The sequence below is a fragment of the Equus quagga genome, chromosome 6 (assembly GCF_021613505.1).
Source record: "Equus quagga isolate Etosha38 chromosome 6, UCLA_HA_Equagga_1.0, whole genome shotgun sequence".
Lineage (NCBI taxonomy): Eukaryota > Metazoa > Chordata > Mammalia > Perissodactyla > Equidae > Equus > Equus quagga.
This window is the reverse complement of record NC_060272.1, coordinates 105,828,578-105,852,776: the sequence shown is the minus strand read 5'-3', so window position 1 is coordinate 105,852,776 and position 24,199 is coordinate 105,828,578. Positions and strand designations below refer to the sequence as shown.

The following is a 24,199-nucleotide window of genomic DNA, read 5'->3' as shown; positions in this document are numbered from 1 at the left end:
CGATTCTGACTCCTAGTGACCCTGTGTGTAGCAGAGCAGAACCCTGCCCTGTCTTTTTCTACCATCTCACATCTTCCAGCGCTGTATCAGACAATGCTCTGCTGCTGTTAACAGGGTTTACATGGCCAATAGTTTCAGAAGTGGGTGGCCAGGTCCTTCTTCCTAGCCTGTCTTAGTCTGGAAGCTCCACTGAAACCTGTTTACCATGGGTGACCCTGCTGGTATTTGAAATACCAGTGGCATAGCTTTCAGCATCACACAGCCATCGCAGTATGACAACCAACAGACAGGCTGTGTGGTTCCCTAATCGGGAAAGGAACCTGAGCCGTGGCAGTGAGAGTGCTAAATAGTAACAGTTAGACCATCAGGGCTGGCTTTGGGAGAGGTATCAGACAACTAAATAGATCCAGAAGCAAGGAAAAAGATTTTGCCTTTAAAGTAACTTAAGGACAATTAATGTATCTTTTCATTAATATGAATTCAATAAATGAGTTAAGATTAACATTATTTACATTATTTGAGCAGGCAGGAGAGACTGGTACATGTTACATAGAAGCACAGTATACATACAAAATACTATTTTTCCATTTACTGGAACACTATCATTTCAATTGTTGAAATGAAGACTACTATATAATGGAGCCCCCAAATCAAACAGCATCATAGCCCCAATAAATTTTCTTCTAAATGTCAGTCTGCTACTATGTTAATACTGATTGGTAAGTTATTTAAAAGCATTTGCAACTCCAGAGTTTAGTTATTATTACTATTATTTCTGCCTAGATGATAAAAGGGAAACTATTTTCTGCTAAAATTTATGTAATTTTTTGAATTTTTAATTAAATATTAATATACCCATAGACCTTCTGGCAGTGGTGAAATTTTAAGTATAGGAATAAAGTAAACTAAACAAGTTGCATCTGTTTGCACACCTGTTAAATAAAAAAAAATCATAAGGCTTTCCATGCAGCTCTGACAAGAAAAATTGTGCAGAAAAATATCCTTTTATTTGAATTTTATGGCTATTTGAAATCTCTTTAGAAGTTTATGGTATGTATGCTTTATTGCTTTAAAACTTACATAGTCCATTAATAAATTCACTGAATCTGTCTTATTTGCTTTGTAAAATGATTTTCTGTGGCAAACACTTAATATTTCATCTACTAAATATAATGCTCTTTATCATAATTTAACTATACTTATTTAATATTATATCTAAGCCACCTATATAGCCAACTTTTTGAAATAAAAAATAGGAGCCGAAAGATGCTTTAATTGTTCAGTTGTGACTATCAATATAAAAAAGATAATATTTTAGTAATATTTTTAGGGAAAAACTTTAAGGACCCTTAAGGATTTACCATCAAAAGAAAAATGTCTTAGATTCATCAAAATTGATGTCCTCAAAGTAGAAGGGGGAAAATAGTCTAAAAACTGGGAAAGAGCAATAATAGTTCAACAGGCTAGCTTTTATAATAAAAGTCGAGTGAAAAAGTTCCATTTGGTAGAAGTACAGTCATGGTAAATAAGCGTAAATGCTTAAAGTAAAATTACGCTAAGGAAAAACAGATTCCAGTGAGCACTATTCTAGTGAAACTAGGGGAGACACTGAAAATGCACCTGTGGAGTAAGAGACTTGTAGAATACTGTAGAAGGGGTGGATCATATCACAGGTTAAACTCATTTGGAGAAAAAAACTCCATCTTGGAGCAGTAGTAGCTTAGAAAATGTAATAAGTACTTGTCAAAAGTTATATTGTTTACTGTTTTTATAATAAAGCTTATTGTTTATTAATATTTTTCTAATTGAAGACTGTTTTACATCCTTATTTGATATTCACCAAAACCTTGCAAGAGATGTGTTGTGTTCCCATTTCACCAATGAGGAAAACAGAGGTTGAAAGTTGCCCCGAAATAGAGCTAGCAAGTGGTAGAGCTAACTGTAGGAGGTAGGACAGTCTCACTCCAGATAGCCAAATAGGCTCAATCTGCATTTTAATTTTCACCATATGAATTGTTTGTAGACAGTTTCAGAATAGGGACTAATTTATTTTTATCTGTACTGTACAACTCCTCCAAACGCATGCACACTCACAATTATACACAAACCAGATGCCTCGCATGTAAGCTTTCATTATTTTGTCCCAGGGCTGCTTTCCTCTGCATTTCAGAATGCATCTTGATAGTCTTACCACCCTTCCCCTTTCCACTTTTTGTTAGTAAACGTTCAGAATATGTGAACTAAATCGAATATTAGTCTAAGGAAATTGCAATTGGAAAGCTAAATCTGCCAGAAAACAACAACAACAACAAATTATACCCTTCAGCTCCTCCGTACCCACCCACAGACCAGACCTAAATCAAAATTATTTTTTAAGAACTTGTAGGTTGCTTTTAGCTGTAAATCGCTCCTCTACATTAGCACAGTTCTCACAACGTGAAAATAAGTTATAGAAGTAACCCCCTGGAAGAGAGAGATGTGGGAGGCCCTTCTCCGGCACCCTCATCCTTCAAGTTCCTAAGAATTGGCTCTGTAGAAGCGCTCCCATTTTTCCTTCTCTTTCCTGATTTCTCACTCTGTTACTCTCTCTCCTTGCATTTGAAAAAAGCACCTATTGATGCAGCAGCCCGGGCCCCAACCCTTTCCCTCTGGGATCCCTGCTCATGAGCTTCCTGTTCTTGGTTTCCTTTCCTGCTTGCTCTGGGCTGTAACCTCTCCTCTCGTCCTCTTCAGGGAATGGAGTTTTGCTTAGAACTGTGGTCTAAACATAGTCCAAAAAATACTCATTCGAGGAAGGAAATAGAAAAGAATGATGGAAAGACAGACTGCCACCCTATGGGCCTTCCTGTTGGGTTTCGTGATTGACATGCTGGATTCCTTTATCAGGAAAATAAAGCTCCTAGACCAAGAAGTGCTCCTTCTCCCCTGAATGTGCCTATCGGTATTTCAGAGAACCTCTGTATGAAGTAGGATTTTTCTCAGTGCTTACAACCCCAGATTAGTTTTCCTAAAGAGTTCGGGGTGGGAAAGAGAAGAAAATAGAAGTTCAAGATTTCTTAACATATTTTAAGAATTAAAATGGTCGCTATAGACATCAGGAAAGAAATCTCCGCACACTGATTTTTTTTTCAGCGAAGTCCACTACTGAGCTGTTTGCTTAGAAAAGAGTTAGCTTGGTAGCCGCTACCACAGAGCAAGCACGGTGTACAAGATTCCCTGGCATAGATTAAGCATGACAGCTCCCCCTGCTGGCCTTTGTGCCACACTCTGCTATCAGGTGCCCAGCCCAGGTGGCTCTGGCCTTGCCGTTGCTTTGCCTTGCTGGTATGTTTGCTCACAGACACAGGTGAAGATGGTATTGCTGCCTCCTGATAAAGAAATAGTCCTTGTTTGAGTTGGGTACGTTCCTCAATTTTCAGGAATTGTTTTCTGCTTTTTACCATCCCTGCCCTACACTTTCCTGTATTTTAGGGGGAGCTGTCTTAAGTCAGGGCCACCAAGGCTCTTTTCAACCCATATTTTTATTTACATAAAGGATATGCTTGCCAGGCCCAACCCTAACATTTGCAGGGCCTAGGGTACCCTATGTCTAAATATTTTAAAACTTAGGAATCAAACTGTAAATAATATCTATTCTGTCCATCTAGGTTGATAAGTATATCTTGATAACTACTTGGAAGGCTGGGTTTAAACTTAAAATTCTCAGGCTCCTCCTAGTTCCATGCCAGAAAATGGTGACACAGCCATAGCCATCCCCTAGCCCAGTCTCTGGCCCCTAGACCACTTCTCTTACATATCACACCTCATCCTATACTATGAATAGCCTTGTGCTCATGCTTGTGGACACCTCAGTCCAGCGTTCAGGTTTTGGCCACCCTTTGCAAACAGCTGCCCCTCGTTGGCTATCACATGTTCCTCTGAAGAGTGGCCTTGGCCATCTTAGCAGGCTTCAATAAAATGCTTTTCCTATAGAAGCAGGAGGATTGTTCACATGCAGATTTGGAACTTCCTGACCCAATTCTAATCTTTCAACATTCTAGCTTGAATTTTGTAATGTTCTGAATTTTACAAATCTTATATAGCTGAGAAATCTTCTATGATTTCAGTTCTATGAACTGACGTTAGCAGAACGGATCAAAAGGATTAGGCAGCGGCAACTATTTTGAATGTTTTTGATGGAGAGAAATGTCTTGAAATTGCAATCATAAGGGAGTTCAGAGCATTATTATTTTCTTTAAACATCCTCCAAATGAGAATTAAATTAGTAAAAGCATTTTGCATTTAGCATTGGTACAAGTTTCACAATTGAGGAAAAATAGTTGCTCACTATAAAGTGACTTCCAGTTCTACAAAATTTGCAAGGAAGGTTAATGTTCCATTTGGTAAAATCTTGTGTTCCTTGGTTATTTTTTTTTCTGTAAGTACACTTTTCTATGTATTTCCAAATAGTTTTATTGAAGACTGCTAAGATGGCCAAGATTTCTTCCAGTTTGCTTCACACTAAGGCAGATTCTGACCTACAGTCACTGTTGGTCCTGCTCCTTTGGGCTAGCCAGCTATCCTGGCAACGTGTGCTGTTGGCCACTCTGTACACAGGTAGCATATTTCCATCGTGATTCTAACTGTGCAGGCTGTTTTGTTCGCCTCTGCACCCTGGGAGCACAGCAGAGTGAAGCAGTTGGTTAGGCCAGGGTTTACATGTTGATATTCACCTGAGCTCATCACCTATTTCTGGTTGTGTGGTCATCCCCATTCTGCCAAACACACAAACCACACACACACACACACACACACTTCCATGCTTAGGATGGCCACTTGAGGCATAAATGGCATGGTTGGTACATAAACTGACTGCAACTTCAGCCCTAGGTTGAGTTTATATATCAACAACCTTAAGTCAGAGCCTAAGGAACACTTCCATTCTCAGGTATTGCTTCTTGTAGCTCCACTCAGCTAGAGGCATTTCATTTTGAAATCACCGTCTTATGCCCTTACAATTGAATGGAATTCTAGGGCTTTACCAATAGTATTTGAAAATTGAGTTTTGGAGACAATAGACCCTGTCTGTTTCATATATAAGGAAATCTAAGGATTGAAGAGTAACTTGTCTGGGATCACATAACTGACAGTGGTAGTCCTGTGATTCAAACCCAGGTCAGACTGGCCCCACATCCTATGTTCCTCCTGTACTGTGTTCCACACCCAAATTTAAATTCTGTATTTCCCATTTAATGCCTTTGCAACCTGGGCAAGTTTATATATCCTCGCTTGAGTCTTAGTTTTCTCATCAACAAAATAAGCATAAGGACCATTCCTTCACAAGTTGTCATAAGGATTAAAGTAGGTAGGTAGGTAGATAGGGTGGATAGGCAGGCAAGCAGGCAGGCACATAGTAGGTACCTGAGTTTTGTGAGTTCTATCTCTTTTCCCTTTCCTTTTCATAAATATATAAATATCTGAAGCTATGTGGAGTACTCAGGAGGGACTATATTTGATTGCCTTCTACTCTGGATGAGATTTTTTTAATATTCTGAACTGACAATACAAGTAATACTGTGTACAATTAGTCCATCAATTTTTTGACAATATAAAGATGAACTTAGAAGTTGAAGTTAATAAAACAGATAAAATAAAATCACATGAAGGCTATAATAATACTGTATTGCAAAGGGGAAAAGACCCTGTAGTTTTTGAAATAGTCAAGTGATTCATGGAATTACAAAGAATCTAACAGCATTCTTTGGGATGTAGCCAAAGTGGTAATCAGAGGCAAATTAATTCAATGCTTTGTAAAACAAGCCAACAAAATAGAATGGAGAAATAAGTCAACTAGAAAAGAAAATGGACAACGTTAGGGAAGAAGCATAAAAATAATTAGGTCCAACTAGACAGTCATAGTGAGACTTGTATCAAATCTTAACTAGTAGGAATGAAAGAAAGGTCTTATAAGTACTTGTGAATGGAGAATTATATGTAAAGTTGTTGTATATGTATGTAATTATGTAAGCTAAATGGTAAAAGTCCCAAAGGGACATCTTATTCCAACTATGAGAGGAAACTACTTCAGAGAATTTGATAGTTACCTGTTCTGAGTGCCTATGACATCTTCTTTCCTAGAGCAAATGATTCATTGGTAGAAACTGGAAAAGATGTACACATATACAATACATAGATAATTTCTGCCCTACGTACGTATATCACAAGTTACTGGCAGAACTGGTCTCCAGTATGAGACCAGGGCATCACTTTATTCTGAATCTATGTAAAGACTGCTCCTAAAGAGTAGCTGAGGTCCCCCAAATGAGTAGTCTGTTCTAGTTAAAACTTTCAACTACTTGGCTTATCAGCTGCTGATGATCATGATCCCCAGGTCACCAGGAGTGCCTAGGGTCACATGGTGAAGTTTACTCTGTGGATTCTGCTGTGTATGCTGCCTGTGGTCGCTTCCTTCAGCTAATCATCTGCCAGCACCTTGGCATCAGGCTGCCAGTGTCTGTACAGGCTGGATCCTCACAGAACCATCAAGTACTGCTAACACAAGAGGGCTCCCCGAGGTCTTTGGGGCTGTGTGTGGTGCAGTTTGGTGCCACAGGTTGACCCTCATGAAACTGTCCAAAGGACCAGTATGTATCCTATTCCTTAGGGTCTAACTTCAGCGTTACAGTTGCTCCATAGGCCTCCGTTTGGATGTGGAGCTTCAGGTTGTGCTGGCCCCACCACCTAACAGCTTTGGTTTCCTGAATTGCGATTTCCATTTCTTTGTCTGGAATGACTTCCTTATGTATCATTAACAACTTTCAGCTCTATGATCCTGGTAAACTTTTTGGATGTATGTATGGTTTCAACAAGCCTAGACCTTGAAATGTATGCTGTAAAAAACTTTCAGACTGCTAGGAAATTGTACATAAAATTCAAAGTCTGTACATACAAAATAAAGTACAAGCACCCATAGTGACAAATTTATCACAAAAAATGAATCCATGCCTGTATACTACCCCACCCCACCCCCAGTGAAGAACACAAAACAGACACAATTAGGAAAAAACTACTATGTTCTAAACAGCTTAATCTGGAGGGTGTATTTCCTCCAGTACTAGGGAAAAAAATTGAAGTCAAATGGTTTTACTCAGATGAATGTGACGGTTTTTAAAAGATAGCTTAGATATATGTGGTAGGCAGTATAAGGGGCCCCCAAAGATGTCTATATCTTAATCCCTGGGACCTGTGAGTATGTTAGGTTACAGATGGAATTAAGGTTACTGATTAACTAACCTTAAAATAAGGAGATTTTCCTGGATTATCTGGATGAGCCCAGTGTGATCACAAGGGTCCTTAAAAGTGGAAGAGAGAGGCAGAAGAGTCAGTGTCAGAGTGCTGCAGCAGGAGAAAGACTTGACCTGACATTGCTGGCTCTGAAGATGGAAGGGGCCTCCCCAAGAATTGTGGGCAGCCTCTAGAAGCTGGAAAGGGAAAGAAGAAATTCTCCCTTAGAACCTTCAGAGAGGAACGCAACCCTGCCAACACCTTGATTTTAGCTCAGTGAGACCCATTTTGGAATTCTGACCTCCAGAATTAGAAAATAATAAGTTCGTGCTGTTTTAGCCACTAAGCGTGTGGCAGTTTGTTAGAGCAGCAATAGGAAACTATTACGATATGAAAGCTCTCTTACTCCAAATGAAGCCAGTTATTACTGGTGGAAAGTACACTCTTCCTCCAGTATATTACTTTTTCTTATTTCCTCCTCTCCTCAACATACATACTCTGTCATTTCTCCATTGATGACTCCACCTGAAAGCCATCCTCATCTGGAACTACTTCCCAATTGCTTTTCCCAGTGGAGAATTTATGCTTTTGGACTATCTCCTGGCATCTTCACCTACCGTCCATATTGAAACAAACTTCCCATTAGGAAGGCTTGTCCCATCTGAATTCCTAACACGTGTAACCTTTTTCCCAGTCTCTTTTCTTGCAACCTTCCGTGTAGTCTTTCCCCGCGTCCTAGGCTTCTTCCTTCTTGACCCGCTGATTTGCACAATTAAACACGAGCCTTCGTCTGTCTCTGTCTATGCACGCAAGCCTCCATAGAAAAGAGAGGACTATTACTCTTCCAGCTGACTTCCGTCTTTAAAAGTTGACCCTTGTTTCTTTCCTTGTGACCTTCATCAGTTGATGCCCATGTGCCTGAGCTGTGCCAGCTCTTAAAGCCTCTGGTTCCATATCTTTCACACCTTCCTTAAAGACAAAATCTTCCACTCCCTTCACTTTTTGTGAACTGGAGCAGAACTTCTATGGTTTACAAGCTCTTCTTCTAGCCAGGGGTCAGCCCATCATCTGTTTTTGTAAATAAAGTTTTATTGGAACACGGTCACACCCATTCGTTTACCTATTGTCTGTGGCTATTTTTGCACTACAGTGACAGAGTTGAGTAATTGCAACGGGACTATAAAGCCTAAAGTATTTACTATGTGACCCTCTACTGAAAAAAGTCTGCCAACCCCTGTTCTAGGCTATACACTTTCATATTTCAATGCCACTAGGTAAATCAGTTTGCTTCTGTGTGTGAGTGTGGTAGCTTAGTTAACATCATGATTTTAGACTTGGACAAGCTGATATCTCAGTAAACAAATAGAACATGTGTGTGAGTATGTACGTGTGTGAGAGATTCTGTCTACCTGTGTATCTAAAAATCTGGATATACTAACAGAGAGATTTTCTAGTAAGAGGCCTTTTCTATAGGAAATGTTTACCTGACTGCCCAAGAGGATGTGGTTATGATTACTCACTAATCCTTTCTTCCTAGAAGGGGGTGAACCCTTCCAGCAGAGAAAGTGTCCCTACAGGTGAAGTTTTCATCACAGTCTCCGAACTCTTTCCTTCTATCCCCCACTTCTGTCCCCAGTCTTTGCTTGTGGGCGCCCTGTGGATCCCCGCCTGTTTGCTGGCTGGGCTCCCTGACTTCCTCTGCATCGTTTCAGTTTCCAAGCATTACAGTACAAGCTTGCCTCCCTCACTGAAAAGTTTGCTGCCACTGAATCTCCTGTGCAGTGGTCTCTCCAGTGCACCGTGGGCTGCATTCTTCTTCTCCTGGTGCCTGTGCAGGTATTAGGCCTCGAAGTCCTGTGATCAACTACTCCTTATCTGCTTGGCCACAAGTCAGGGTCACAGTCACCGTCTCTCTCAAAGATCCTGTCCGTGGTTGCACTGGCCATGCTGCCCAGTTGCTACTGCTGACTAGTTGCCCATTTACACTTCATGGCCATTACTAGTCTCATCATGAATTTATGGTCTGACAGACTCCCACTGGCTGTCTTGACCACATGTTTTTTTAGTCTGCTGTTGTCCAGGAAGGCACTCATTATTATGAGCCCTTGTAAGGACCTGGGGGAAATGGTTTCTAGGATAGGAGGTCTTTCTTCTTGAAAACAAGAGAAGTACTCTCTCTACGTTCCATTCTGTTTTTACTTCAGAACCTTATCTATCTGGCTGACAGAAGGTTAATTCCTACATACATCAAAGGCCATATGCTTTCTAACCCCAGAGCACATTTTAAATCCCTTAATTTATATTCCTTCCTCCATGTGTGGAACATACATGCTTTCTCTCCCTCTCCCGCTGCCTCTCCCACACTCCTAAACTGGGGTTCAGACTCTCTGGTCTCAAATCTAACACTGCCGTATTTCCTATATAATGTTAGACAAATCAATTCATTGTTTTCAATAGCTGTTAGAGTAAATCCAAGCTCGCTACCTTGCCAAATTCATTAGTTTTTTCTGAGGCTTAAATGAGGAAGCAACTTCATTCATTTGCTGTTTATTCAGCCTTTACTATTTATCAGGTGCAGGACTCGATTAAGGGGTACATTAATGAAGAGGACAAACAGGGTCCCTGCCCTCATGGCACTGGCTGGCATTAGGGTTGGGAAGACAGATATTAGAGGAGGAAACAAGTTATTACATGTTGTGGTAGGTGCTTTGAAGGAAGTGGTGAGAAGGACAGCGGAAGAGATCCTGAGGTGGGGCTGTGAGGAAAAGCCTCCCTGAGGAAGTGATCCTTGAGGTCATAACATCTGAGAGGAAGCCTACCATATCCGGGCACACGGGAGTACTTCGTGAGCTGTGAGAGGTCACCCAATGAGTAGCAGCCCCTCCAGGCCCCTGTGCAGCAGGGAAGTTAGAAAACAACACCATTTTCCAATTGCTGGAGCTATGACCTTACAGTAATCTCTGTCCTTTCTTACGAACCTCCGTATTTTTCATCCAAATCGTTTATCTCTTCTTCCTCTTCTGTTTCTGGTTTGTGCCGGCCTGATCTAGGCGCTTGCTGTGTGTCCCCTGTGTGTGATGCTGTCTTCCTTGTGCCCACTCTCAGGCTTCCCGGCACCATTGGCATCCTGCCTTCCTGCGGCTGTCACCTGCTGCTCACTCCAAAGCCCCCTGCACTGGGTTCCCTGTCTGAGAACTCTGTTTCTAAAACCTTCCTGAGGGTTTCCTCTGTTGCCTCATTTTCTGGCTGAACTACCTATCCTTCATAATGTAAGCAACTTCTGATACCTCCAGAAAGAGGGAATATTTCCAGGTTAATCTGACTGGACCTGGCTGGCACGGTGCCCAGCACGTAGCTGGCTCTCAATAAATCTTTACTGGATAATGAGTGAATGAACTGACTCTCCTAGCTGTACTCAGTCTATCTATAGGATAAAGTGGTTTTTCCTGAATCCCATGTGTATTCTTTCCTCACATGTAAAATGCATGTAAAAACCTTTATCTTCTGCTGTGTCGGATATCAAAATCTTACCTCTTATTCACAAGATTTTTATTTTAACTCTACTCTGTTTGCTGTACATGTGGAACTGTCGTTGATCCCAGAGACACCTGGAGGTGTTGACAGTGTCTCTGAGATTCTTCTGTACGGTGCATAGCCGCAGGCACGTAGCACTTAGTATGCAAATGTTTATTTACTAATGATAATAACAGTCACTGAGATTTCCTGTTGCTTTGGTTTTTATTTTCAGCCTCCTAAATAATCAGTTGTATTCTTTCAGATTAAGCAGAAACTGTCAAAGAAAAATCTTTGTACTAAGGAAGTTGTATTTTCAGAGTTAGGTAGAAAGTTAAAGCAGTGTTTCATTTGAAGAAAATTTTCAAATATGTCCAGAGTTTGGTTTTAGCCACTTCATGTGATATTATTTATCACCAATGGCAATAATAATTTAGTCTCAAACAACTCTTGAAGAGTTTTCAAAAACAAGTGGAATATTCATTTTTTATAGGTATAGAGGTATATTTAGACTCATCGCTGCCAACTTGTTTCCAGAATTATTTCTTAAGTGTTCTTAAGTATTCATTTAAAAGAAATAAAAATCTCATTGTCTTGTGTCAGAGGTAACTTATAAATGATCCTTCTGCGTTGGGCGTTCTCTGTTTATAGTTCTAAAATGTTTAAATAATACCAAAAAGAGAGTCTCACTGGTTTCTTGTTGCTTATGTTATATTCTTTAATTCAAGAAATCCTACATAATTTAAACTGTAATTTTTATTTAGACTAATAAAAAGTTCTGACCCATGTGATCAGGAACAACTTCAAAGCAGCAGCTCAGTATTTATGAATTTGCATCTGAGGCCCAGTGGGATCTAACTGTAAAGTAATGGGACCATCTTTCAGACAGACTTGCTGGGAGTTACATACCCAGGAGGCCTGTGTCCCCCTCACAGCAGTCACTTGCGAAAGCGGCATATTTATTCCAGTAATGCTGCCATAGCTTAAAATGTTGTGGAATGCCTCTTTTAAAACTACCTCTGAGCTGCTAAGAAATACTAAAGAGTAAAATGACATATTACTTTGAATATGTTGAATTGTGGCAGAGGTGAATTTGATTTGGTGAGTAGTCAGAAATCACCGCAGGACCAAGTATGATGAATAAAATTGGGAGTGTTGTTTGGAGTCACAATTGGATGTAAGATAACAAGGTGGGTTTTCTTGAATGACACATAAACTGACTCTTCAAACTGATTATCAAGGAGGAATTCCAGAACCTTGGACCTTGGAGTAAATGTATAAGCTCCCAAGGTAGCTACTATGAAGAACAATACACGTTTAGGAAAAAGAAAGAAAAATGTGTGTATGTTTGCAAAATAAAATCAGTTTTATTACTTTATAGACATACTTTGTAGATGAAAAAAATACTCCTATCATGGAACTCTTTATAAGCAAACTTCTGAATGTAAGTAGAATTTCTGTCTCACTCTTTCCTAAGCCTGTTGAGAAATCTGAATTTCTAATAATGACTTATTCTGAATCTTCAGCTTTAAAAAAAATAAGGTTTACCATTTAAAAAGTGAATGCTTTGGGGTTTCACTTCACTTTTTTCCAATTGGCTTTTCAGTTTTTTATTTAGTGTATCCATCTTTGTTCACTCTCAAAATCTATTTTCTCACTTTAAAAATATCACCAAGTACTTCAACCCAGGTAGAAAATAGAGTCTAAACTGAGGGTTATTAACTGTCCCATAGTGTTTTAAGCTCATTTTTGTTATTAGTAATGATCAGATGCCTTTCCTTTTTAAAGTGGGACCCTATTATCTTGGTGAATAAGAACATCAAATTACAAGAAGAGAAGGCTCAAAGATTTTGTAAAAATAAATACTGTCAACTTTGGGGCTCCTATTATGTTTTTCATTTCTACTAATAAAAGCTTTAAAAACAGATTTCAACCCAGTGGCTGGCCCATGTTTCTCGAATGTAGACTCCAGGGGGACTCACGCAGGGCGCATGGGAGCAGAGCTGGTGCATCCGTCTTCCTCACGGCTTTCCCAAATGCATTCCAACACATCCATCTTCATCCAGCCAGCCAGCCCCCTATTTCTTCACTGCTAAGTTGAAATAATAAAAAGTAAAATGGAGCGTGGAAGGCAGAGAAAATTATCCTTTTGCAAAGAGGCTAAGACAGCTAAATTGTGACACAATTTAAACTGTTCAAATTCGACAAGTTTGATTGGAAAATTATGTGACCCGTGTAGTTAGAGATCAAAATGGTCACTAGTTTACAGTTTTAAAAAGTCATAGTGTGGTGTTTTTACCGAAGATTGATAGAACATTATTTTATTCTGCCTGGTAGTAACGGTTGCACAAATGGCTATTGTTTTGCAGTTTGGTGATTTAAATGCTGTGTCTCCTGGAAATCTGGATAAAGGTAAGCACTGAAAGTAATGTACATTTTTAAGAACTTTTGTTGACTGAGAAATTCTCCTATAGAAAACTGTGGTTTAGTTTGTGTGTCTACAGCACTCTGATTTTGGGGAAATGGCATAGTCCTAGATGAATATGACAGTTACGTCTTTTGGAATCCTTCATTATTTCTCCATTTCTATGCCTTCTTTATGTGAGGTATACTAGGTGCAAGAATTAAATTTAAATGCAGTTCCAAACTCTTCTTCACTTTTTGCCTGCAGTTTATTACAAGTAACAAGAAATTATTTCTGACCATCACCAGAGTCCTGGAGAAGAGTGATCAAATTGGGCCACATATTTTTATTCAAGGCCCACTTGGCAAGAAAAAAGATTCCTCAGCCTACCTACCTCATCAATTCACACTTCTCAGTGGAGAAAGAACTCAGAGATAGCAATGAAGTTTACTGTAAAAGCAACATCAATAGTGGGATAGATAAAAAGGATAACGTATATAATTCTTAACTTTTAATACCACCCTTGCCACTCTAATATAAGAACATGACATATATTCCTGAAGAAAATGGTGATCTACAAAACTCCACAGTAAAAGGAATAGGGCTTGGGAGGAGTGAGGTTGGAAGAGCACACACAGACAGAAACAATCCTGATAAAATACCAGCTCAGTTTAAAATAACGAGCACTGCAGAGAATATAAGCCTTTCTTAAAAAAAAAAACACCAAAAAAGTGAAGCTATCTTGAGGTTTTTAAGCACTGAGTTCTGGAGGGAGGGACAAAATGCACAGACTGGAGAAAGCTACACAATTAGCCCTTCTGGGACAGAGCCAAAGCCAGAGGGGAAACTGAGGCAAGAGGAAGTGCTTGGGGAATCGGTACATGAGGTGCACTGTTCTCTGGAGTGTCTTGTACTAGGGTACTCGGTGGTCAGCTTCTGTGCCTCCTTGGTGGTGGAAATCATTGATGTGCTGGGAAAGTCCTGAATCAGCATCACCCCCACATTAAACTCCTGTCAGTCTCTATTTACCAATTGTGCCTGCGTTTAATTCCTGTTTTAGTACTATGCGTAATAGCAAAACAGGAAAAGTAGAAAATGGTAGCCAAAAAATATTGTTGCTGCACATATATACTCTATAGGAGCAACCAAATAACAGTCAAAAAGTTAATCAGTGATGATACTAATTTGTAACTTCAGAGCAAGCAAGGTGGCACTTGAAACCCATGTCCCGCATGAGGCACTGACACCAAAGCCTCCTAACCCAAATTTGGGACTTTCATCCCTGCGTGCCCAGCAGGAGTGTTGCTACTTTGCCAAACACTGAATGGCAGCCAGTCTTTGTAAAGTGCTGAACCAAAACAGAGCTTCAGGAAACTCCAGTAGCACCTAACTTTAGTTTTTGTGCACCAGATTTCCATCACCTCGAGTAGATCTCTAGGAAATATCTTTGAGTCTTTCTAGGAGCATCAGATATGTATGGAATTGCATTAATTTGCCCTTGGGAACTGGAGAAAGGGCTTGCTTTTATAGATTGCCCCCTAGCCGTCCAGAGGAGCCCTGCCACCCACGAGCGGACCTAAAGAGAAGTGGCCTGAAGCACTTAGGTTGGTTTGTTCAGTCCATTGTCCCATTGTGCTTCCACCCACAGCAGGGGAGCTGAAAGGACTTTCTCCACTCTCTCTCCACTCGCCCACCTGCTTGAAATGATTTTTTTCCTTTGAGTGCTGCCTCTTTTATGTTCACACTGTTTCTCAGGCACAGAAACGTTGGTAGAGAGGGAGCCGAGAGCAGTTTAATTTTTCTTCACCTTCTTGATGTGGCCCTACTGTCTCCTTCACGCCCAGACCTGATGCTTCTTGAAATGTAGCCAAACTGGCATATGCAGGGCCGAATGCATGAAATCTTCAAGAGTGTTTTGTGGGCTGTTTCCACAAAATGAGAATTTTAATTTTTTTCCTGACAATAAAATATTAGCTCTATATAAAAATTTCAGTAATACAGAGAATTAGAAACTATAGAAAGTGAAACTTCATAGTCACAACCCTAAGAGACTACCACCGTGAAGAATTTAGTGTGAGCATCCTTCCAGACATTTTTTTTATCCTACCTTCTTGATGAAGCAGATGTCTTCCAAGTGCATCTCTCTCCCTGTGGCCCACCAGCCCTTTGAATATGCTTGTCCTGACAAACTCTAATGTTATCATCAAGACCATTTTCCAGAGGCAAAAAGATAACCAGATAAAGTAGATGAGCCAGCACAATTTTTGCCTCGTCTAAGAGCACTCCGTGTTTGTCAATAATAATGCATTACAAACATCATTTCTAGTCAATACATCTAATCTCAGCCTTTTTAATCACACATACCATTTCTCAGGAGATGTCGCTCCTGGCAGCTGCTCACTACACAGCTGTATGTGGAGGCCCTGGTACTTCTCACTTTTCTCTGGAACCATCTTTGCCCCAATTGATAATAAGAAAAGAAAAGTCAAGAGGCCCATTTGTGTGGAGAGCTGCATTAGCAGGAACTTCTGCTGTAGGTGTGCCCCAAAGGGGAAAACTAGACTCAGTGCTCCTTAGAAAGATTCCAACTTAATCTGACTGAGGAGATGCTTGTTACACACCCACTGTACGTGATATGCCATAGAAGAGGATATAGTGGAGGCCTGATTCCCATTTATACAAGTCACTGTCATGTCAAAAATCTAACAATAAGTAGAGACATATTTTAGTTATAGATGAGGTATTTGATGTAATTATACGTTTATCCTTTTTTTGGTAAACAATAAAACATGCTGAAGTAGAAAGATTTTTAAGGCAGAAATATATTCCTCCTTGTTTAAAAATTATCATTCCTGGAAAGGTATTCCCTGCACTCTTCTGAGGAGACTCTTGCAGAGGATAGGAGTAAAGCTGTGTGTGAGCATTTTCTCTCTCTCCTTTTGAATTTTAACAGTGCGTGCTGGAAAAAATTAAATAGTATTCCATTATAGTGACGTCTTAGTTAATACAAAATGTATTAAAATTTGGAGGTAACAGTGACTATTTAATACGTTTAATTTCCAGAAATGAATACTAGCTATTAACAGTGAGTATCAGTGTTGCCAGAAATGGAAATTCATCGTGCATTTTTAATCTGATACTACTGCCTCAGTCTTCATAATGTTTTTGTAATAAAAATTAAAGGCCTATTTAGCGTTACAATCTGCAGCATTCATGTGCACCAAAAAGTCTGTCGAGCAGCCCCTGCTTATACATGCTGTGGCTGTTGTGTGAACCAACATGGATCTCACCGACATTAACATCAGCACAGAGGAAATTTATGTCTAGTGTAGAGTTTTGGAGGAGACTGAAAATTTTTTCTTTCTTTTTTCTTAGTTAGCATTTTTCAGTACATTTCCCAAAAGCCAGCACCGTGTACCAAAGTGACTACTTTCTGATGACACAAATTATGCCGATACTTAGGAAATTCTAAAGGTCTTCTTAAAAGAAGTTAAAGATATCAATCACAAACTAGCCAAAAATAAATTACCTTTGCTATGTTTGAAAGAATTGTAGATGCTTTAATAGAGTGCTGACACAAGTAAAAGCTGCTGAAAGGAAAACCTACAAGCTTTGTCCCCCGACAAGAACGAAGAAGTTGCTTTCTTAATGTATTGTATTAGTGTTTCTAAAGCATGTGTTGATTGCTGTTTTCCAGTTTGTCTTCTGGTTATAATCTTGATGGTTTTTGTTTGTGCAGATGAAGGCAGTGAAGTGGAAAGTGAAATGGATGAAGAACTAGATGACTCTTCAGAACCTCAAGCCAAAAGAGAGAAGACCGAGCTGACCCCGGCGTTTCCGGTGGGCTGTATGCAGCCTGTTCTGGAGAGCAGTGTGCAGCCAAGCCTCCTGAATCCCATTCACAGCGAGCACATCGTCACGAGTACTCAGACTATCAGACAGTGCAGCGCCACAGGAAATACCTACACTGCAGTCTAAAGAATATTAAAGCATATTTTTCCAGCTAACGTTAACCCTGTTGATATTGGGCTTAAGTTGAAAATTTAATAAGCCTGAAGGTCGACTGTTGTCAAATTCTATCTGTGCTGAACATTACCTTTTTGGAGTTGTGAAATGGAATGGGTATATGTATTTTGCCAGGTCTTTTTTTTTTTTTTTTTTAACATAAACAAATTATTTGCCTCTTAATAATGTTTTCCCCCCCTTAGTTTCAGGTGTCAAGAAGGATTTTTACAACACTTAATGTCGATGTTTTTGTTTTCTTATAATTAAGAAGTAATTTACTTTTTTTGTAGGTTAAAATATTTTATTGTTGATTGTTAGTCTTGGTGTATGATTTCATGTGTAAGTTTTTAATTAGATGCACTTCTGTGAAATATCAAAAGAAATGAATTTCTTTGATTTACACTGGAGGCATGCCCATTTGGCAGCAGATGCATCCAATTTGCTTTTGAAAGGTGCTTTTCATTGGACAGAACCACAAGACACTATTTTGATACCATTTTGGAGTATGGAGAGAATACAGAGCATTTTTATTATAGTGCTAGAGGGTTGGGAAGGCCATCTATTTTTCTCTGAAGAAAAATTGAGCTGTGCATTTATCAGTTCAGAGTAAATGACAGAATTGCAAGAGATTATGCTAATATGTACATAATTTGTGTACATAATTATTAAACCATGTTAATGCAAGCTTCCGTTAAACATTGAATTTTAACTGTTATTTACTTACCAATTCCTCTGTTTGAAGACTACTGATTCTGTATTTGGGACCACTGCACAGATGCATTCTGCTGTTGAGTGGGGCTGTTATAGTTAGATACTGAAGCTGAAAAAATGACTTGACTTTTTTTTTTTAAGTGTACATGCTACTTATGCTGAGCTGGACATACAGGAAACCATTCCATTTGGATGACTTTCTTTTATTCCAGGTCTTTTTCCTAATAGTAGTTCAATATGCTGCTATTATAAAAGAAAATTTATAGAATGCAAGGAATGTAGCAACCTGCATATCGTTATTTCCTTCAAAAATATTTCCTGGTTTCTAAAGTAAGTGGATTTAAATTTTAAACAGAACCTGAAGGCAGTGTAACTGGCACACCGCTCTGTTGCTTATCCCCGATTCTGTAGGATTTGGATAGGTGGCTGGATGGACCCGTGCCATTGAAGAATGTACATCAGGGATCATCGTACCTCGGCTATTACATGGTGCCTTAAAACAGAACTGAAGCTAAGGTTTAGTAAGGCTTATTTTGTTCATGTGAATTCCTCTTCAATCCATTTGACAAGGTGTGCCTGTCATTTTCAGATTCCCGAAGTAAGGACAGGTTACATGTTCTTCAAAGGAAATTGAGGGCAAACAAAGCGAAACAAAAAGATGAAAATCACTTCCCCTCTTTGAGTGACCGCGAACCTATTTTTTGTGCTTAGAGCTAATATTACTTGATTACAAACCAGATTGCTTAAGGGTGTGGAATAGCAGGCTAGTTTTAATTACCAACTTGTTACATAAAATCATGTATGTTTTAGACCATTCTTATCTAGTTATATTTAAGAAAGTTAACAAAATAAGCAGGTACTTATCGAAGTGCATCTTTTCAGTCTAAATGTTGTCTGTGTGTCTCGGTGTCTGTGTGTCCACATGCACACACGAGTGCCTGTGGGCAGGAGTCAGCTACAAAGTCCAACGGTGAGATCCTAGAGAGGATACACCCATCCCCGTTTTAATTTACATGAAAAGCCAAGGTTCTTTTAAGCACTCAAATTATTAACAAAAACCAGGCACCTCCATTCATTTAAATAGTTGTAAAATAAAAGCTAATCAGCAAAAATAAATACACAAGCCAAAAAAAAGGGAAAGCACAAAATGATTTACAGATTATTAATGAGGCCTATATTAGACTCAAGATGTTTATCTTTCCGGTTTTATTGGGGTGAGGGGTGGGGGGGTGGAAAGAAGAGGGCGAGCCAGTCTGTGAAGTTAAAAATACCAAATGGCTTATCGGGTGATACGCAGGATACTTCAACTGCTGTTGCTTGATTGCCTTAGACTGCTCAAATAACTAAGATCAACAGAGTTTCTTAAACTTTGAATGTTTTAGATGTAATTTTTAAAATTGATTCAAATTTTGTATTATACAATTCATTCATATATTTGAAAGTCGTCACTAGCATCCTAGCATAACCTTCCTATCATTTAAATGATTATCCCCCTTTTTGCTCCCAAAAGGCGATGAATTTGCACCATCACACACAAAAAAAGGCAAACAAACAAAACACCTTAAGCTGCGAAGACCATGTATCTACTTCATTGTGCATTAGGACACGTTTACAGGTAAAATTAAAATCAGAAAGTGGGAAAAACACTCTTCATTCTGACTCTCAATTTTTTCACTTGCCTATCCCTGTCCACCACCCCCAGAACTATACTGTATCTGTATTGGACCACATGTATTTGCTGGTTTCATCTTGTTTATTGAACGATTTTAAATGTATTTATTATCACTGTTTAATGTTGGATATATTTGTATCGTTAGAGGAATCTGATAATAATGGGTAAATTTAGATTGATGAAAGTTAGGGATTGGGGACCCTCCAGGATTCAACATTTCTTCCAATTGTTCGTGGTTTGTTCTAAATTAGGACAGATTAGGAGTTAAATATTGTTACATTTCAACTTGACTCACTAAAAATCTTCTGATCTCCTTTATGAACACAGTTAGGAATGTTAGTTCTTTGTGACGAGGGTAGATAGTTCTGACCGACAGAAAAAATAACAGCTACGATCTATGCTACTTGCAGTTCTTTGTAATCCACAGTAAGACACATGTGCGTATCCAGTCACACACAAACATCCTAGCTGATTTTGAGTTTGAGTTGTAAAATATATTAGAAAATAAAAACATAATTTATACATTTGAGCAAATTGGAGCAATCACATTTATTGCATTTATTGAACATTTTCTTTCCATTTTTTTCATTCATTGAAACTGTGACTTTTCTAAATCACATTAGACACCAGTACTCTCAGAGTAAATTTATTGACAAGTGACAAGCACACATTTTAAGGACTTATTAATATTTCTTGGCAGTGTAATCAAACACTTGTCATGAAAAATATCTGCATAGACCAAGTACTACACTTTGAGTGAGGAAAAATGTAAGGAAGGTATGTTGGCTATTTTTAATTTTCAGAAAGATATTTCCATGTAGTAGGATTGAGTATCGTGGGCATAGTTTGATCTTCACATACACTTTGAGAATCATACCCAAAAGATTTGCATTCGTGAAGCCAGTGAACAATAGGGTGAAATGGGTGAACCATCTCCTTGGAACACAGGGCCCAAATTTTAAAATTTTTCTTTGAGTATCAAGTGGCTGGTCACTTTTTTCAGGATTCTCATCCAAACTGTGTTTGGACTGACTGTATAAGTCTTACTGCCTTTTCAGAAATCTGCTTTCCTTTTTGTGCTTTTTCTTGTACTGTATAGCACGGTTCATGCACCTCTCTTTAGATGGTGTACTTTAAAAACAAAAGTAAATTTTAGAAAATGGTTTTAACACTGCATACCTAAAATTAGTGTGCAACATTGACTGCCTTTGATTTGTAGTAGACGAGTAAAAATGAGCGCGTTCTTGTAGAATGCTGTCAGAGTCATTCAGGAATGAATACGGTTTCGTGACCATAATCAGGAACCTTTGTACATGAATGCACTCTCGAGAAGTGCTAAACGTGATGCATTTTCAAATTTTAAAAAAATTCTTCATATGATATATTTGAAATGTCTAAAATAATGCTGTGCTTGAAACATTAGTGTAAAAGGAAGAAAATGTGTGTCACTGTGATGTTGGTCCTCCCTGTGTGGACACAAGTAGAAAGTAAAAAACTTCGGCAAGTCACCTTTGTGTACAACTTGAGGCAGTGGTTAGATACAACAAATTGACCTTTGTTATAACTTCCCCTCCCCCGAATCCTTGGTGAGAAAATAACAGCCATTGAAACATTGCAATCAGAACTGGTGATTTGTATGAATCCCATCAGAACATGGGGGAGAGGGGTTGACATGCAGTGCTATTGACAATTGGGCTTGTCACTAGATCAGATCAACCTCCATGTATATGGTTAGAACAGATCAATTAATGGAATCCTAGTATTTCTGCAAGTTTGGTGATTTTTTTAAAAACCGGAATAGAAGCATTAATTCAGTGCTTTGTTCTAGTATTAGAAAACCCCTTTGATGTAATGCCTTGTATTAACCCTTTGAGCATTGTAAGATATACAATGGGGGACAAAAGCCTTTCAGATCATTTATTTAGACTTAGACCGGTAAAATATACTCTATATCCAAATGTCTAATTATGCTGTTTTTTTAAAGGGGGGGTAGGAAGAGAAAGTGTTTCCACGCTGGACACTTGCATTTTATATACAACTCTTAATTTTCTTCAAGAGGGCTTGATATATTTATTCCCAAATATTCACTGCCATCTAAGTAAGTGTGCTGTTTACAGAAAAAAACAAATCAACTTTTCTAGCATCACATCATGACTCTAGAAAAGGAGGACAAACACATGGGCCTGTAGACCCATGTCATAACTGATCTGCACATTGGAAGTACCTAGATTGCCTTTAAAAGGTATGGTAAAGAAAGGGTTACGTTTCTTTCTCTTTTTTTTTTTTCCAAAACAAAACAAAAGATCTCGTTTATTTAGCTTTAGAAAGTACAATTGTAAGTGAAGCCTTAGGAAGAAACGAGTTCAAGTGGATAAAGAAAAGCTGAACTCTTCGAGGGCAGGTAAGCTATCTGGAGTTAGATCTCTCATCAAATACTGTTTGGGAATTTCATACAGGGCATAATTTTATCTATGCTCCAAAACTTTAATACTTTGTCAAAAAATTCTACATTGATAGAATGGAGAGCAAAGCACTTGATTTTAAGCTCATCTGTCAGGAGATGCTATGACTACTGCTTCTGATACCTGTAAATGCCAGTCTGCTGACACAATTGCTGACTTTGCTCAAGGGACGCTCTCCGAGCATTGACCCCTCTGTCCCCTGCGTGATGGAACAGGAGAGCAGTGTCATCTGCAGATGCGCTTGCGCTGCCCTGGCCTGGCGCTCGTGAGAGTGTAACCTATTCCGATGTCTGGTGAAAGGACATCCATAGCATAGTGCAAGTTTGCCGTCAACGTTGCTTTTTTTAGGCAGTTTAGGAAGTCAAACCATGCAAATTACTCATGTGTTAACATGCAATACTCAAAGGGTTTTAATTTAACTCTCTTCTTTTGGATTCTTCATGATGATTTACTGTAAATGCTTCTCAGTTTGCATGCCTTGATCATTGCTGCTAGTGATTTTATGTGCCAGTAGACCTGACTTTAGTTTACCAATTTTACTTAAATAGTAAAAGCCACTTACAAAGTGACTGCCTAGGATTTTTTTTCTTTTGTTTGAAGTAATTGGTAATACGTCTTATTTTCAGAAACGTGTTTTGTCTCTTCTTTCATTTGGTTCTGGTATTTGATTCTTTTCTTTCCCCTCTTTCCTTTGTTTTTTAAATAAATTATGATCTTGGGATTGGAAGCCCTGAGTAATGAAATCTTTGGTAAGAATTGTTCATGTAGCTCAATAATGAGGACCACAAATCTTTGTTAGAAGAATTATGATTCTGGGGAGGAAAGAAGAAAAGAAAAACTCCCATTGACTGCTGATAACCAAGTAAATTTTTCCTTCAGTGAATTAATAGTTTTGAACAAATGATTGCTTTGTTTTAACCTGCTAAACACAATTTTAAACGACCCAATAAAGGAGGTATTGAATTGTATTCATTTAAAAAAACATCTTTTGTACCAAAGCAAATTTTTTTCTCTACTCATCTCCATCATCGATTGGGACCTATGGTGGTGACCAATGCATTGGTTACAGAAACTTAAGTGAGTGCCTTGAGAACACTTGGAAATTTGTGCCTGGGGTGGTAAACGTTTAATTAGGTTAATTATAGTGCTTACCAATCAGTAATTCCACTATCACTCAGGGCTTTCGTACCTTCTAGGTAAAACTTCTTTCATTGTGTTTTTTTAAAATACTGTATTTTTTTTTAAGTGCCATCATTTAAATTTCACTTAGTAAGTGGCAGATTACATTATTCAGTCCCACAAGCACAGAAACATAGTAACACTAGGAGATATTGGAACATTTATTTTACAATCGACTGAATATATTATGTAAATGAGGTAAGCAACTTTTGTAGAGATTGTATGTGTGAGATAATGTAATGTTCTTTTCCAGTTTTTGGACTACAGTTGAATAAACTTTTTAATTATTTAAAAACATCTTTACCGAATAACATGTGATGGTTTTTTGTATAATGTATTTGATTTTGTAAATACGTATTTCCTGATGTGATTTTTGTGAGAAATGCTAAATCTTTTAGTATATCATGTCCTCTCAAAATTGGCAGGAGCTAAATAATAGTTTGTGGGCGATTTGTATTGTGTACTGTACAATAACTGGGGAACTTTTATAATTATAAAAATATATATTAACTTTTAGTGTGTTGTTTAAACAAATGACTGGAACATACTAAAGATATTAGTAGGATTTTTCTGAATATTTCAGACTTGAACTCAGGCTAGCTTTCTTGTGTTTTTCAAAACAAAATGGTGTCTTGTCTTTTAAAATCAATAAATTTGTTTCCTTGTTACAAATACATTTGAAATGGCTTGATTTTTTTCCCCTCAAATCATTGCCAGGAAGCTTATATTACACTGCCTCATCTAGAGGGTGGTCTCTTGTGCCATCCACTAGCGTAGAAACAAAATTAAGTTGTTTTCCTCTTTTGTGTCAAATGAAATTGGCAATATTTACACATGAACAGCACAAAAAGAGAAAACAAAATTATAAGCCCAGCAGGGTACAAATCTTACCCTCAAAGAAAATTAGTGATTGAGTGCTGTTTAATTTCAGAAGCTGTCAACATTTCCATTGTAAATCCAGATTTTTGGATGTTCATAATGTGTTGTTTC

General features: G+C 38.5%; 1 protein-coding gene across 10 annotated transcripts in view; it reads left to right on the top strand.

The window, feature by feature from the left end:
* Positions 1 to 23,846, top strand: part of RFX3 (regulatory factor X3) — a 264,256-nt gene extending 240,410 nt beyond the window's left edge. For all 10 annotated transcript variants that reach the window (XM_046664491.1, XM_046664488.1, XM_046664492.1 and 7 more), the window contains 2 exons: positions 13,146 to 13,188; positions 16,920 to 23,846. In XM_046664491.1, coding sequence (XP_046520447.1) covers positions 13,146 to 13,188; positions 16,920 to 17,158 — 282 coding nt within the window. In that variant the 3' untranslated portion in view covers positions 17,159 to 23,846. The remainder of the gene's footprint in view (positions 1 to 13,145; positions 13,189 to 16,919) is intronic.
* Positions 23,847 to 24,199: the final 353 nt, after the last annotated feature.